Here is a 16,829-nt window from a genome sequence, read left to right as displayed (position 1 = left end):
CTACTCCCACACCGCTATCATAACATCATTAGTGGGCATAAAAACGCAAAATGTTATAGTAGGTATACCTACACATACACACATACACACATACATACATACCTAGTGACCATTCATCGTTAGCGTAGTCATTCAGCGAAATTTCATTCATTCATTCATTGCCTCCTTTACTGGGTGACGGTCAATGGGCGATACATACTTACATATGCTCGGTGTATGTATGTATGTATGTACATATGTATGTATTTTGATGCGAGTATAGCATTAAAGCTATTTAAATAACTGATCCGCGTGGCTTTCAACACAGCTCAGCTGATGATACTTTCAGTACAGTACATATTGTTGTCAATCTTTGTTCTTGTTCTTGTTTTTGTTCTTGTTGTTGACACTGAACTGAAACTTAAATTGCAATGCTGGCTTTTGCATACTTTTTATAGGCAACGATTTATGTAAACGATAACAACAACTACGATGTGTGTGGGTGGATGGCGAAAGTATGTTCATATGTATGTACATATGTAGGTAAGTTTGTATATATGTATGTATGTACGCCCTAAGTAAATGAAACCTACTTTTACTCTTGAATTGTCAATCTCGGATTATCCACACAGCCACAGCTGGAGAGGGTGGACTGCAAAGCCGGATTAGCGCAAATATTCGCATTGTTGGGCATATTTTGTAAGCAATTTGCACTATCTGCTTCAGTTGCATTTGTGAAACGGTACGGAACGGTTAGGAAAGTCAACAGCGGTCGTTGGGCCAGTGGGTTTGAAGGATATACACTAAAGGATACATTTAATAGAACTTAAAAAAAAATAAAAATATTAACAACTGAAGCTGCTGACATTTAAATAAAAAAAAAGAGTTATATGAAATGCGCAAAATATCGGTTTTATGGCTTACAATTAGCTTATCCGTACTTTTTGTCATCGAATGTGCCGAAATATGTAAGAGAAAATTGCTTAAAAATGATAAAACAATGAAAAATAAATGCATGGTGTAGGGTGGTCCTTAAAATATAAACATCATGGGGAACACCTTTTATTTTTACTTACCTACAAATTAAAGGCCTCCACGAAAATTCGAGAATTGAAAAAATTTTATATTATTTTCAATCGAAAAAATTCGACAACATTTTTTTGACCATTTGACCAGCTATAACTCAGTTAGTTTGTGAATTTATACGAATATGTTTCAATAATATTACAAGTTTACCAGATATCAAGCCAAAATCTAGTGAAATTAAAAAAATTATATTAATTTTTTCAGACCGTTATAGAAACCGCTAAATTTTTAGGAATTGCATTATCTTACAACTTGGTCACTGCGATCATGAAAAATAATGTTTATGAAATTGAAAAATTGCGATGACCATGAGTGTCTAAATGGAATTATTTTAAAATTTATGTAAAGTGCATGCAGAGAGGCAGAGATACTCATGGACATACATACATACATACATATGCACAACTTGCTTACATATGACATATATAAATATGTACACAAACAAATGATTACCCTGATTGGAAAATCTCCAGTTCTTAACTGGTGTGCGATAAATCTCTTTTGCATGCAAACAACTGGCAAATTTCACATGGCGATGTCCTAGGAAATGTAAATTGCCCGCTGCTGCACTTCGTTCTCGATAATTCCGAACCAGTTCTAAATTCGTCACCTTCGATATAGATTTCTAATGAAAAAATTGAAATAAAATAGTTTTTTTTTTAAAGTACCACATTTCGCGGATTTTGAACTTGTGAAGATCTAGTTACTATCGGACTGGTTCATTTTTGCCGATAAAGATCTAATATGGAACTAGAAATTTGATGCGCTAGTTCGCGATTTCTCTGCAGGGTATGAATATACAAAAACTGAAAGTGAAAATTTCTCTATGCAATCGCAAAATTAAATTGCACACATTTGCAATGCACACACACATTTATGGATTTACTAGCTTTTGAACGCAGTACCGCCCGCGTTAAGTTCAGTTTAACGTTATGATTTCAAATGTAACAAAAAATAAAATAAATTTTATTATCGAAAGTATTAAAAATATGTATTTTTTTTAAGTGTCGAATTTCTAGTAAATTGGCCATTTCAGCTAAAAAAAAACTTTCATTTCGTAGCTAGCTATTACGCATACCATATAGTTAGTTAGTTAGTCAGTTCTTAGGTGTAACAGAACAAGAGACACCCATCTGAAAGTTCTTTTGTTTCTGTTAAAGGGAGTACCCCTAACCCAGTGTTGCCAAGATACCTTCGGCTTGCCTAATGAAGCCTGAGCGGCCCTTTGTGGGCGAATTCTTTACATGTAAACAAAACAAAGGGTTCGACCATTGAAGCTTTGAAATGGATCAATCTTAATCTGAACCAAGGCGTACAGTAACATAGAATATGCTCTGAAGTTTCATCATCTTTAAGGCAGAACCGGCATTCCCACACTGCGGTCATACCTATTCGGTGCAAGTGGAATCGCAATCGGTTGTGACCGGGTACCCAGAAAGTAAACTGATGTCATTTATATTTTCTAAAATAATGTACTTTTAGTGGAAAGAATGTTTTGCAGCCATACTGTAATATTTCATTAAGTAACCTATTATATTTAATTCGACTTTTAGACATGGTTGAGAGAGAGATGGTTGGACTCTTTGACTTAACAACATTTTGTAATGTTTTATTTTATTTATTGATCAAATTTAGTTTGGCTTTTTAACGTGTAGTCTTTCCATCGCAGTGGCGGCCTCCCTCTTCCTCTGCTGCCACCAGCGGGTTACAAGTTGAATACTTTCAGGGCTGGAGCGTCGGAGCTGCACTATGCAATTCTACTTATTACATATAACTGTCAACTGTGCCGTGGTGGCCAGGGCGCGAATACGCTAACTGTTTGTTTGATGACAGGAGATAGGTTACCAGGTGAGAACCAACCTGCGAGGTTGATAAAGTTGACTATGTTGTGGAGACTTATATCAGATAGTTCTCGTAACGATGTAAACTCATATGCTCCTAGTATGGTATTTCTGCTCCTCATCTACAAAGAAGGTGCTCCCGCTCGTCGTCGTCTCTGCGGCTTCTAGAGAAGTCGTCATAGGCCACATAAGTTCGGATATACGACAGTCTGTCACAGTACGCCACCTCTGATCCAATTTCTGAAGATTGTAAAGAAAGGTGTCTCTATATAAGGTTCAAATTGGGGGTGAGATCCGATCCTCGGTCGATGCTCGGTCAGGAATAAGCTGGGTGTATGGCTCCAATATACTTTGTTAACTGGATAGTCATGGGTTTTTTTTATCCATTCAGCTTTGGTTATTCCTGGCCGTATGAATTATGTTTTCTCTGGGTCAGCGCAACGGCATAGCTCTGCTAACAGCTACTGAGAGGAGATACTTCGTCTTCTCTTTGAATCGCTATGCTCTCATATCCAACTTGGAAAATGCGGAACAGACTTAGCGGTTTATTTTTGCCGATGATGGCAATGTAAACCTGTTACCTGTAAACAAAATTGTTATTGAACCGTTCAGTTCTGCAGATCTTATTATCTTCTCCAACATCAGATTAAAGAAATCACACGAAGAGAGTCACCCTGTCTGTAAAGTTCACTTCACACGGAAACTAAAGCGTCGTAGACACGTAAAATAGCCATGCCGAATTTTTCTTTTTTTCCCAAAGAGATCAGTTGAAAAAGCGCAAGATTTAATTGGTTTTCGAGGGACAACAAACACCACAATGATATTCTTCAAAATATTTAAAAGTTACCAGTATTCATTCAGCAGCCCATAGAACAGCTGTGGCTTTTGCCGATCGTTCATTAGTCCTTGATTAAAATGAAATATTCCAATTTTTTCTCTCATTTTGCAAACAGCATATGACACACTCCGCAACAAAATCATAGATGCTGAACGCTCCGCTGCAGTTGGTGGCAATATTTGGCTAACATCGGCGGAGGACAAGGCGAACAGCATATTAATGAACGCCAAGCGAGCAGAGGTGAGCGCAATAATGTTATGAAGGCAATTAAAATTAACATTTCAAAATCGTCTACAGTTAGCTGAAGGCTTCAAGACACCCGAGAAATTCCCACCGGCAATGCATTTCTTTCAAGGCAAACAGTATTTACGTCAGAGCGAAGTATTTCGCATCATACAAAAGTTACCCAAGGGGGCGCTGCTGCATGGCCACAATACCGGCATGGTCAGTTCTCGTTGGATTATCAGCAATTTAACTACCCTCTATAATCTGTATACCTGCCGTGATCTGAGTGGATTGCTTATATTCACCTATGAGCAGAGCAAGTGCCACAGCGAAGTGCAAAATGTTTGTTTGGAACGCATCAATGCTGAGGATCGGCGACTTTACGAGCGACAATTGGAGAAACACATTAATATGTACACGGTGCATCCGGAATGTAGGTGGAAATAGCGAAAATAAAGATACATTTACACAAAGTTTTAATTTAATTATTATTTTCAATCTTTGCAGCCATGATTACGGATAAACGCAAGATTTGGCAACGCTTCCAAAGTATATTTAAGAGTGTAGAGAATTTTTACAATTATCAGCCGACATTTTGCAACTATCACAAACGATTGCTGGAAGAATTATGTGAGGATAATATATTCTATGCAGAATTGAGAACGCCACTGACACCGGTATGTTTTAGCATTTGCCGTTTGAGAGATGAGTTAAAGCTTTTAATATTTTTGCCCATTTGCACTTTTGATCCAAAAAAATATTGCTAGCTCTATGGCGATAACAATCGCACATTCAATGCACTTGAAGTGGCCAATGAAATGGAGGCAATCGTTGAGGGCTTCAAGGCGCGTCACCCCGATTTTGTGGGACTCAAGGTAATCTATACAAAGCCCAATGAGGCATCTGTGGATGAAATGGCACAACACTTAATAACTTTTAAGCAACTGCAGTGAGTAAATACAGACTCCTTTCGAAATACTGATTAATATTTTTACGGTAAACTTTTTGTTTGCAGTGATGCCAAGCCAAATTTTATTATTGGCTTTGATTTGCTTGGGCAGGAAGATGCCGGCGATCCGCTGCACAAATTCGTCAATGAATTAACAGATATGCCATCAACTGCCAACTTTTTCTTTCACGCGGGCGAGACTAGTAAGTTTGTGCATAGACTATATTTCAATAGGGATACTCGTATACTAAAGATGGGCACGGAAAATCGGTACCCGCAGAACCCACGGCCCCAGTTTTAAAATGCCCGGATGGGCGGTATCGGCAAGGCCTTTAAAAGTTTGCTTTCGGGAAGGGAGAAAATCCTTTTCCGGCACTCCCAATAAAAGCCGGAACATCCAAATATTAAAAAATCTACTAAAATGTTCGAGAAAAAAAATTATTCAAGTATATTATATAAAAGCAATTTGAAGGTCATGCGAATTTTATTTAGTGGAACCCACGAGAACAGATCTGAGAGACGACAAGATGGGTGGGTTCAGAACATAAAAATTCTATATCGGCATGGACGGAATCGGAATTGAATATTAGTGACTCGCCCCATCTCTAATTCCAACATCAAGTTGGATGCTGGTTTATAAAAAGATTACAATATTTTCCGTTCATGTGTATGAAAGGAACTCTCTTAATGAAGCAGGAGTTGTTAGCCCTTCTGTATGGCGCACAGTGCAAAAAAATCATTTTGCGTAAAAAAAATCTACCAACCTCTAAATCTTCCGGACAGGACAAACCTATACGTTGCTATGTGTGGTATGTATAAGAGAAAGATCAAGATCTTCTGTAACTAAACAAGTAATTCTTAAACAAAAAAACAAACCCGACTTCAATTCTCATATAAAAATTTAAGAATACCGTTAATTTCTTCATGATCCAATGATCGGATCTTAACCAAATTAGAATGGCACCACCCCTGAGCTACCACCTTTCCTTTGAAAAATCGGTTAACATGGTCCAAAGTTATGCGGTAACATACAAAAATAATAATAATCCGACAAATTGATAACCTCTTCCCTTTTTGAAATCGGTTAAAAATAGATAACTATCGTTATGGAGTCTTCCCTGAACGCACTCTACAGGTCACTCATCATGTCAATGCTGGTATATGATGAAAAAGTATCGAAAATGACAACGTCCTATGAGATGGCCCTTGCAGTATTCGAGAGAAAGATTTTACGGAACATTTCGAGGCTTTTACGCCTGTGTTGGGTCGTAACGTACGAATGTAGGCAAAGGAAAGACCAGGTGGAGAAAGATTTGGCATTCCCCATATGTATACGAAGACAAACAGTATGGGACTCGTGCTTATGTAGAAGCGGTCTTAATGAAAACGAGCTTGAAGCTGTTGCAAGACGCAATAATTTTTGGATGCAGGATTTTTGAATGATCTAAACGAAGCGGCAAGCACACGGCAACAGCTCAAGTTTGTTGACTTTAAGAATTGGTTTTATAGAAGACTCGGGGCTGTCGATCCTTGTGGTATTGCAAAGGGCTACATTGTTGGAGGGGGTTTGCTGGTAGTACTACCAGTAACCAGATAAACCTAATAGAAACTAAGGACATCTACGGCAAGAATCATAATAAAAATATCGATAATGTGTAGGCAAGTATCAGCCACGCTGCTAATGCCGATAACGAAAGCGATAATATTCGGTGTTCTGTGTTCGCTTCACTCCTGCATGGCAAATTGATTTTACCATAACTTCGTATATCAATTCGTATTTTATCAATTATCACTTTCTTCCTTGCAGAAATTCTCACAATAATTATTAAGCATTTCCTTTCATTCCATTTAGATTGGTTTGGCAAAACCGATTGGAATCTCATGGACGCACTACTGCTCAACACTAAACGCATTGGCCATGGTTATGCACTGCCAAAGCACCCAAACATTTGGTCAACCGTCAAGAAACGTAACATTGCCATCGAAGTTAGTCCGATTTCGAATCAGGTAATGGGTCTTGTGTGGGATTTGCGCAACCACCCGGCTACATTTCTTATAGCCGAAAACTTTCCGATTGTCATAACGGCCGATTACCCGGGCATGTGGAATTCAAAAGGTTTGAGCTACGATTTCTACTACACCTTCATGGCGCTGGCGCCAGCTGAGGCGGATTTGCGGTTTCTCAAACAGCTCGCTTTGAATTCAATAAAGTATGCACTCGTATGGGACTAAATAATTCACTAAAATGAAATGATATACGTTTTTATCTTCTTTATACTAAATAGGTATGCCATCTTAACGTCTGAGGAGCGTCGCAAAATTAATCGCGTCTTCCAGAAGAAATGGGAAGAATTCATTTATAATGTGATTAACTTGAAATTTTAAATTAATATTTATTAACTAAGTAGATAAGTTATATTTATCAAAGCAGTATTTTATTTAAAACTACATATATATTTAAGACGCGTATTGGTTTAATAAAAACCCTACTAATTTCACTTAAACGGAATGCCTAGCCAAAATAGCTTGCTCTCCGTGCCATTGTGAATAACTTTCATTGTTTGGGTAATTTACACCACACCGGGCGCAAACCAGCCGTGCAGGCATTTTGGCACTGGCCCACTGGTATGAAATTCGCAGCGTCCCAGCTCAGTCCATGTTTTGGCGCACAACACCAGCAGTCCCACGGAGTTCTCATTCAAGCCACCCCAAACCATAGAGGCCAACACCACACCATCATCTTCGTCTTGGCCATTTGGCGCGGCCACAAATATCGGCTCGCTGGGGTAACAATTCGGTTCGCACCACTTTTCTATGGTTTTCGCTTCCACATCGACTTTGACGAGCTGTGCGCAGATAGGGAAATATAAAAGTACATAAAAGTATATTATGTAAGCTCTGAATGTAGACGCGGAAACTATGAAATGAAATACTTACAGTTCCTGGATTTTCAGCATCCACATCTGAACTAATTGCATAAAAGTAGCGGTATTTTTTACCTAAAAAATCAATTCAAATAAGCAATGAAACCCACACAGGCACGAAACCATTAAACCTACCCAAAAACTTGTCGTAGTGGAAACGCGGTGTCTCGCAACCCCAATCGCAAAGCAACTCTGGTCGCACAAGTATGCTTCGATTACTCAGCTGATACGCCTCTGCCGTGCTATACTCTAATGTGACTAAATTGATCATTGTTTCACCGTCGACTCTCTCTTTCGCCTGCTCTCTTTCGTCAGCACCAACGCTGTACTCTAGCATCTCCTCTTCCTCCAGTTTTTTTAGAGCCATTTTTGTTACATCCTCGTAATTCGACTCGGAGTGCTTCATCTTCGGTGGCGGCTGCAGGCGCGTACTTATGCCCGAAAGCGAGAAGGATTTCGCCACACGCCGCTGATTGGTTGGCCGCTCTTTGAACACCGTCACATCGGCATTCTCAGCGCCCAAGGGCAGCACAAACCGCAATGGGCGTCCACGAAAATGTGACGCATAGTTCGGATTCGATTGCATATTCACAATGGACTCTAAGTACATGCAATTGATCATTTCCGGATCCTTATAGCAGCATATGTCGATCACTACGTGGTTGTCTTCCTCATACTGATTGATGATGTGTAGATAGAAGAAAGCTTCCGATTGAAAAGTGTAGCGTACTTTACCAGTTTTGCGATCCATTAAATGGAACAGCGTTGGCTTATCCTCGAACCATTTGAGACACGAGGCGAGTTGCTCATTGGATACAGTGGCTTTGACGAATTCCGTCAACGAAACAGACAGTGGCTGCTCAACGATAACGAAGTAATGCTCCGTAATGCCTGTGAAATTAGAATTTGTTGGCAAGTGTCAACTACTTAGTATATATGTATGTAAATTATATCATTTTATACGCATGCGCCACCCACCGAATGTGTGCATATAACCAGGATGCAGCTTCCAACGACAAGAAATCGCACCCACGATATGAGCATCCTCAAACATTTGCTCGCCATGTGGAAAGCAAATAATATTATAGGCAGGTCCTGATTTGGTGGCGGCCATGCCGAGATTATACACCGTGCCATTGGGCAGCACATGCGGATGTGAGGTGTGGTTTACCACACCCGCATAATCAGTCACGCAGATGCGGCCCTCGGTGGCGAGTGTGCGCGGATTGATTCTGTACAAGTGGAGTAACATTGAGAAAGTTCAAAAAGGCTTCGACTGGTTAAAAATAAATTTAAAAGGCAAAGTACCTGTGTATCATGGGCGTTTCTGCAAATGTATAGTACTCATCGCCGAATGGATAAATGGATATCATGGAGTTGTCGGAACCGCTGTCAGGTCGAAATATTGCAGATACTCTGGGAAGTGAAAAGATTTTCAGTATGGCATAACAGATCAACATATTTGGTCTAAAGCTATGTACATATGTAAAACATCTGCCCAATGCGTCTGCCGCCTTAACTTACCTATCGAATATCGAGTGACATGGATCCGGTACCGACGCTGTACCAAATTCTGTCACAACTATCCGCTGCGCAGCTCGATTCTTCTTCAATGTTTCAGTCTGAACAAAACGATTCTGATATGTGACCCGCCCATTTTTTATAGCAAATCGGTGCACCAAAGCTGAGCAATCGAACAAATGTTGGAATGTCATTTCGCCCACCTTCCAATTTCCAGGACCATTGCGCAGCAAACTGCCATTCAACCATGTGGGAATGTGACCGCTAATGTGGCCTTCGATGGGTTCCACAATCTCTTCTTCGCACGACCGCAGCCAGACATCTGAGGCGCAATTGGGGTAACAACGTCCGCTGCCATCAATTCGCACCGATTCGGGATCATGTGTTTTGGGATTGTATTTTATCTGAGGAATGGCATTGAAGTCGTACATTATATTTATTTCTGTTAAAATATTTTCGATCTTATGGCGAGGTGATTAACTAATCTAAATAAGGGTTTTCCATAGGTTTCTGGGGATGATCAACTCCTACTATGTATCAGGATAAACCTTAACAATTTAACAATTCTTCGAGAAGTCAAGGATAATCGCAACTGTACCAGCAATCCTTTTCACGGCTAAGCTTGGCAAACCTGAATTAAGAATTCCAAGCAAAAGCTGCTGAAAAGAGAAATATCTTATAACGCGCCTAAATGCCCGCCCTTGAAGACGGCTGGATATCAAAGCAATTTCTGTACGATTACCGGTGTGTGGCCAGACAAAGAATAATAAATACACTCCAAATTGTCTATACCTGTGACAAATCGACCATGCAGGCGTAAAACTCATCATGGAAATACAAAGGACCGCAGCTACTAGCTGAGCAATGAGAAAGGAGTTTTTAGTCCAATTTTTCGGTTTTTACAGTTCAAAAGAGTTAAGAAAAATTAACTCAAACTAATATATATATTCTACTACTAACTATATATTTAAGAAGAACAGGTTATTTTCAATACTTTTTCGTCCTTCTGCATGAAAAAATTTACCTATGTTGTTAGTCTACATTGCACTGCATTTTTTCAATAATTGTTTGCATTAATTATGTATTTGAAATTTCAAAGTCCTTAAAGAAATCCCGACGTCAGAGAGAAATCCTAAAAACGCAAAAAAATCTACAATTACTTTCTACATCCACATTTCTTATATACCATGATAATGAACTTTAATCAGTGGCGGATCCAGCGGGGGGGGTTTTGGGGGGTTTTGGATCCGCCACTGACTTTAATATATCGACTCTTATTATTGCTGAACATCTTAGCACCTTTGGCAGAAACCACGCCTGTATACGCAGATAAATATACCTCACTAGGCAAAGAATCTCAAATAAATACATTTATGTAGATATTTCACTTCACAAACGCAATTGTACGAAAATTTGGCAACAGTAAACAAAAAAAAGCACACAAACAAAAGACAACTGTTCATGCCAGTGGCAAATGAGGCACTGCCGCCACCACCCAGCCGCGATTTGGCCACTGTAATTTGGTATGGCTTCAGTTTACATATGAAATCTAAGTAAAGCCGGATTATTTGCACTTGAATATATTTGAATGTAAGCATTTGAACGACTTAAGCCACGGCTAATATGCATTGTTTTTGAATTCCTTAAGCTTTCACGGCAACAGATATGCATTAACTAAACCAAAAATATTTACTTAGCTGCCTAAGGCTGGTATTTATTAGCCGATAGTCGTCGTACATTCATATACATATGTATGTATGTATGTATTTGGGAAAATTATTAGCGACTTTGTTCTCAAGTACACGTGGCGTGGTAGAGCCAAAAAAGCTTTCTGCTGGCGCGTCGCCGTAGTTGAGAGCATTGCCACAAGTTTGATTTCAAGGGCATTGCATTTTTGCTCAGCCGGCAAGGATACGCTCTTTCACATGCCAAGCAAATACGTATGTATGTACATATGTACATTCCAAGCACAACAAAAGCTTGTGCACATGTATGCATCTACAAAAGTAAACTGTTTTTGCAGGATTACATATATGCGGCGTTGGTGGTGTGGTACTCGTGTTCTCTTCGAGTGTATTGGTCGTCCTTGCTCTTGACACTGTACCAACATGACACTCAAAAGCGAAATGCGAGGCTTTTGCATACATATCTACATACATATATGGATGTATACGTATGTATTTACTTTCATATGTACATTCATTCGTGTATGTGCATACCCTGCGTAAAAAGATTATCAATTGGTAAAACATAATCAACTTGTAGTCAGTTTTTTTTGCGGGGTTTCGATAAATAGCGCACTTTTAAATAGCTATGACAAAGTAACTTACTACTTTTAACTCGAAGCCATAATTTACAGTCATATCAGTGAAAGCTCTCATAGACGGATGCTCTAATAAGCGGGTATCTCCTAAAAGCGGACACATTCTTGATTTTTACCAAGCTTTTATCATTTCAGAATCTTGTTTGTCCAGACATAAGAGCCTGTCAGACGTGACAATGCAATATATTTCGAAAATTGACAGCCTGAGAAATTTCAGAAGGCAGATACATGAGCAGTCACACCTTGGCATGTATGTATGTAAAGTGTCTGTCAAATTAGGTTTTTTTATTTTCGAAAAGCGAATTGCAGGTTGCAGCTTTTATTTGTGAAACTTATCTCCAAAATGTGACAGAAAGGTCTTTCTGGCTATTCACACATCGAAATGAAATTTCTCTTTCTCAATTTGACAGCGAATCGGGGAAAGAAAAGTTGAAAATATTACCACGTCTGACACGCTCTATAGAATATGCAAAAACTAGTCTATGTAGACATCAAACTCGTCGGCAGATATCGTAGCAAAGAACGTAGAAGTTGTGTTTTTGTATTCATCAGCAAAAAAATGTTCAGTAACTTGCCAGTAACCAAATTTCGGAGAGTAAGCCAATACTGCTACTCCCAATGAGAGTAATATGCAAGAAAGTGCGAAAATGCAAAACCAGCAAGATGTTGCAAACAGCTGATTAATTTGTTATTTTCTGACGCAATTTTAATTTAATTGATACGATAAATAAAATATTGCAATATAGGTATCAAACTGAAGAGGTTTAGGCAAGTTTACTGCGGAAAATATTTTTGAGAGTGGTTGCCACCTGTTTGAAAAATTATATTTAATTAAATTGTTAAAATAAATGAAATATTACAATACGGGTATCCAACAACACAAAAATACTTTCATGGAGCAGTGAAGCACGTCGGATATTAGCTAGTCTTTAATGACAATAATAAAATGCGGTTTACAAATACGTTATTGTATGGTATGTTATTGTATCCTCCGACTTGTGGCGTGCGCCTTGATGTTGTCACACAAAGGGGAGAGACCGAGACAGAGGGTGCTAGAACTTTTAGTTTATTTCTTGTTTCATTATTGTGTGTGAATCGGTAACAAAGTTCGCGGCGACTCAATTTTGGGCAAGTATGAGGTGAAATTTTTGACAAATGCATAGAAAATTTTGACAATCTTAAATATTGTTGATGTGTATAAATTTTCTGCCGCAAATCTAAGCGAAAACAATAAAAAGGAAATCGAGTTTCTACTACACTATATTAAATATTTCGAGTAAATATATTTTTTTAATGTTTCAAAAGCTTAAGTTGATGAATTGCAATCAATGATGGTAGATGTCTTCAAAAAAAATATTCATTTCACTTTTATTTATGATATTTGTGTCCGCATAAATCTGCAGTTGTCAAAAATTTACTGCTGTCAAAAAAGATTTAATTTCACACAGCAGATTGGCAAAACTGTCTCACCATAGTAAAAATATAATTCACCAGCTTTACGCACAGAACTTTGTTAACGATTCACACACGCCCAAAAATTTTAATTTATTCGTTCAAATCGGAAATTTCGAAAAAAACTGTAATTTGTACTCGTTGAGCTTGGCTAAAACACTGTTATTTTCTGTTAAAAGCAGTGATGTAAATTTTCGGACATAACATGATCAGTAAACAAGTAATTTATATATATATATATATATATCATGATCCACTGATCGGATTTTAACCAGATTGGTATAGGACCACCTCTGAGACACTACCTTTCCGATGCAGAATTATCGAAATCGGTTGACGGCATTTCCAATGAAAAAATCTTTTTCCGCTATTTTTTTACAATTAAATATACGCAAGAAATAAAATCAATAACTTGTAGCCCATTGAATTTTCGTAAAATGAGGAGCAAGTTTAAAAGTGAAAATTTCTTAAAACAGTTTGCAGTTAGCAAAAAAAATGCTAGAATATTTATTTCTTCAAGAATATTTACAGCAAAAACAAGTACTTTTTCAACCAACAGAAATAATGAAAAAATATTTTTTGTGATTCTTCTTGAGAGTTTAATGCGAAAAAAATCATTTTTCCCGAACGGGTTCACTTTTCACTTTTAATAGTTTCCATGGTTTTAATATGGGCGGATGAAAAATTTTCGGTTGAATTTTTTTTTCAGGCGAAAATCAGGATACTGCAGATTTTTCTTACTTTTTTGCGACCAACAAGGAAATTTTCATATGGGATCAAACAAAATACTCGTTTTATTTAACGCAGTCTCATATATGTATGTATGTATGTACATACAAAGTATATTTACTTGATTCTTGAATAAATTTAAAATTTGAGAGAAATATTTCACTCAAGCCATAACAATACAAATTGTTCCTTTTCTTTGCATCCCAAAAAGTTTCATTACGCCTTATTTTACTTGCATTCGCAACTCCTTTTTTTCTTGAAATATAATCCTCAGAAACTTCAGTATGATTTTCTTTTCAGATTTCTGAAAAATTACATTTTGATCGCAGACTTTTTGAATCATTATCGTTCGCAACAAAAATTTTCTATTTCAAGGTTTCTAAATTTAATGCAAAAGTTTTCCAAAAAAAAATTTACAGTACAACTCAAAAATTGCATAAACTGATGAAATAAAAATTCAAAATTAAGCAAAAATTTTAACAAACCGCAAAAAAATCTCGTATAAAAGTCCTTATAACGCCTTCGGCCATAATCGTTAGTTGGATTTCGATTATCGTAGCGCGACTTTGAAAACAAAAAACAATTTACAACAAAAAAATCAAGGATAATTATGTAGTATAACTGCTGCCACGACAGGAAAAATTCACAACTTTGCCAGCAGGTAATTCAATTCCTAGACGAAGCGTTGCGCTCGAAATAAAAATGACAACTAATAGAAATGTAAATACTTTCCGCCACAAATGGTCATAAATATCAGACAGCGTAGCAGAGAAGCCGGTCAGCGGCAAGTGTAAATTATAAAATCAGGTGTATGTACGTGTATGTTTGGCAAAATATAATACCTTAAGTAGTCAATATGTGCATAGGACATACAACCGCACAGAAACCAAAGCAAAAACTTAAGCAGCTGGCGCAACCGCCCACCACCACTGGCTTTGTTGCGGTGCCGCACCACTGAGTACTTCGTAATTTATGAATGGTGCGGCTAAGTGGTGAATGCCCGCATTAATTCCGAAATTTGAAACCACTCAGATGTGTTCGTATGCTGCAATTTGTCGCAATCAAAGCAGGAAGAACATTGACCGGCAAATGTTTGTCTTGTCACCAAACCAAGGCTATTCGTGATACTCGTAGGTTCAATTTATTTATTTATTTTTTTTTTGAGGAAATCAAATGTGATTTTTATTCAAAAAGCAAAGTATTTCACTGAAAGTGAAATTAATTTCGATAACTTTTTGTTGAGATAGTTAAATCTATTCAAAACATTTCTGTCTGAGTTGGAAGGTGCAGCTACATATGTGCGAATACATATGTATGTATGTTTGTGTATGATATATTAAAAAATTTAAGAAAGAAACTTAAGGGGCTTCATAGCATTTATGTATGTACATATGTGCACGTAGCGAAAGATATGTATATTTGTAGATATGTATTTGATACACCAACTAAAAATGATAGCAACTTAGTAAGCGGAAGAGTAGTAATTGACATGTACCTAAGTATGTATTTACCCTTGCACGTACATATGTACATATGTAGGTAGGGTTTTTTCCAAATATGCGAGGGGAAAGGTAAGGGAGAATGACGACACCTATGGATTCTTGTAAGAGAAACGCTCCATGCTCACAACGAAGCTCTTCAAGCGACTGATGTCCATTCGCGAAAGCTCATCAGGAGTGTGAAAAAAATGCGACCCAAGGTGCTTACGTTTTAGGCTCGCAGCGGCAGGGCACCAGAGCAGCAGTGGTTGGAATGATTCCACCTCATCATCCTCCATGCGGCTGGTGCAGTAAGTGTCATCGATGATGTTCAGCCATATGGCATGCTTACCTATTGCGCAACGAGCAGTTAGCACTCCCACCAATAGCGTGAGATGTAACTTGCTTAGTCTCAAGAGCTCCCCAGATCTAGGGTCTACACGTGGCCAATAAGATGTTTCCACCTTGCATTCCAAAGCTGCCAGACCTCTATCCGGAAGTAATTCCTCAAGGGTTCCCTGTCTTGCCGGTCATGCAGTTTCCAGCGATTTCGTCGTGACCTGAAACCCAAGCACAAGCTTAACATCGAAGTAATCCGATGCGGTCGATAAGGAAGTCAGGCACTCTTTCACCGTTCTTGAACGCACCGTCAAGGAGCCAAGAATCCTGTTAGCTGCTTGGTTGTCGGAATAAATATTCTCCTCTCAGTTATTTTTATAATTCCGTTCAAACATTTTTTTAATACTTTCATGTAAATTTATTAGCGTAAACTGTTTAGTCATCTGAGGCCATCTAAAAAAATTACTTTAAAAAAACTATTTTATTCATAAAAAAAAGAATTTTTGAGGTATTCTCAAATTGGTCCAGTTCACGCAAATCTTAATATTTTTCCGAAATATTTTGGCGCAACTCTTGGAATATAATAGATTTTATAGTTCCAATGAAAAAAGAAGTACCGAATATTTTTTTTGTATAGGGAGTGATGCATCCCTAGTAAAATTTAGTTTGGAGACAAACCGGTTTCGGCGTTATGGCATCTTGAGTGTAATTTTTCGTTCTCACGAACCGAAAATCATTCCACATGAATCATACTCCTATCGGAAACACCAACAACGAAAATCACAATAAATATGGGCTTCTCTAAACTGGGCTGGTATTGACTGGGGCTTCTTTTGCTTGAAAAGCATTGTAAGTGAATTTAAGAACCCATTTTATTTTCTAAATGAATTTTGTGTAGTTTATATTCCGAAACTGGTATTTTGTATTCAATTGTACGATTATTTTTTTTTCCTTTAAATACTACCAACATATTTGTGAGCGGGTACCAAGCATTAAGCACCAGCGAAACGTGAAAAATGCTAAGCAAAGAAATTCCATACCTTATTCTATGTATGAAAATGGGGGTGGTTCTTAAATGTAGAAAGCAAATTTTTACATCAGATTTCCCAAGCTTCACTTGAGGCGAAGATATCACATATAAATTT

The 16,829-nt window shown here is 37.9% G+C and overlaps 2 protein-coding genes across 3 annotated transcripts; one reads left to right on the top strand and one right to left on the bottom strand.

Moving 5' to 3' along the window:
• The first annotated feature begins 757 nt into the window (after positions 1-757).
• Positions 758-7,343, top strand: LOC118752047 (adenosine deaminase 2-like). The gene is made up of 8 exons (XM_036486898.1): positions 758-947; positions 3,860-3,984; positions 4,042-4,402; positions 4,477-4,646; positions 4,737-4,918; positions 4,985-5,121; positions 6,771-7,128; positions 7,204-7,343. The coding sequence occupies exons 1-8, from the start codon at positions 875-877 to the stop codon at positions 7,301-7,303; spliced, it is 1,506 nt and encodes a 501-aa protein (XP_036342791.1). The 5' UTR covers positions 758-874; the 3' UTR covers positions 7,304-7,343.
• A 13-nt stretch (positions 7,344-7,356) lies between these two features.
• Positions 7,357-14,571, bottom strand: LOC118752046 (carotenoid isomerooxygenase-like). 2 transcript variants are annotated; one of them, XM_036486896.1, is made up of 7 exons: positions 14,353-14,571; positions 9,367-9,767; positions 9,151-9,258; positions 8,821-9,074; positions 7,978-8,733; positions 7,856-7,917; positions 7,357-7,764 (listed from the first exon to the last, which is right to left on the bottom strand). In XM_036486896.1, exons 1-7 carry the CDS (start codon positions 14,395-14,397, stop codon positions 7,489-7,491), a joined length of 1,902 nt encoding a protein of 633 aa, XP_036342789.1. In that variant the 5' UTR covers positions 14,398-14,571; the 3' UTR covers positions 7,357-7,488. The 2 variants fall into 2 exon arrangements, with proteins under 2 accessions (XP_036342789.1, XP_036342788.1); XM_036486895.1 differs by lacking the exon at positions 14,353-14,571 and adding an exon at positions 10,663-11,061.
• Between the last annotated feature and the right edge of the window lie 2,258 nt (positions 14,572-16,829).

Source organism: Rhagoletis pomonella, unplaced genomic scaffold (genome assembly GCF_013731165.1).
Source record: "Rhagoletis pomonella isolate Grant_MI unplaced genomic scaffold, Rhpom_1.0 Rhpom_scaffold_01185, whole genome shotgun sequence".
NCBI lineage: Eukaryota > Metazoa > Arthropoda > Insecta > Diptera > Tephritidae > Rhagoletis > Rhagoletis pomonella.
Note: the sequence above shows the minus strand (reverse complement) of the source record. Positions and strands in the feature narration are given on the sequence as shown.

What these genes read in the sequence shown, in the direction of transcription:
- LOC118752047 (XM_036486898.1), top strand. Translation starts at nt 875, where the DNA reads ATGCGCAAAATATCGGTTTTATGGCTTACAATTAGCTTATCCGTACTT. An exon ending in CATCGAATGTGCCGAAATAT is followed by an intron (nt 948 to 3,859) that starts GTAAGAGAAAAT and finishes TTTTGCAAACAG; the next exon opens with CATATGACACACTCCGCAAC. An exon ending in CTTTCACGCGGGCGAGACTA is followed by an intron (nt 5,122 to 6,770) that starts GTAAGTTTGTGC and finishes CATTCCATTTAG; the next exon opens with ATTGGTTTGGCAAAACCGAT.
- LOC118752046 (XM_036486895.1), bottom strand. Translation starts at nt 10,734, where the DNA reads ATGTATTTATTTGAGATTCTTTGCCTAGTGAGGTATATTTATCTGCGT. An exon ending in TGTCACTCGATATTCGATAG is followed by an intron (nt 9,259 to 9,366) that starts GTAAGTTAAGGC and finishes TTCACTTCCCAG; the next exon opens with AGTATCTGCAATATTTCGAC. An exon ending in CCACTACGACAAGTTTTTGG is followed by an intron (nt 7,918 to 7,977) that starts GTAGGTTTAATG and finishes TTGATTTTTTAG; the next exon opens with GTAAAAAATACCGCTACTTT.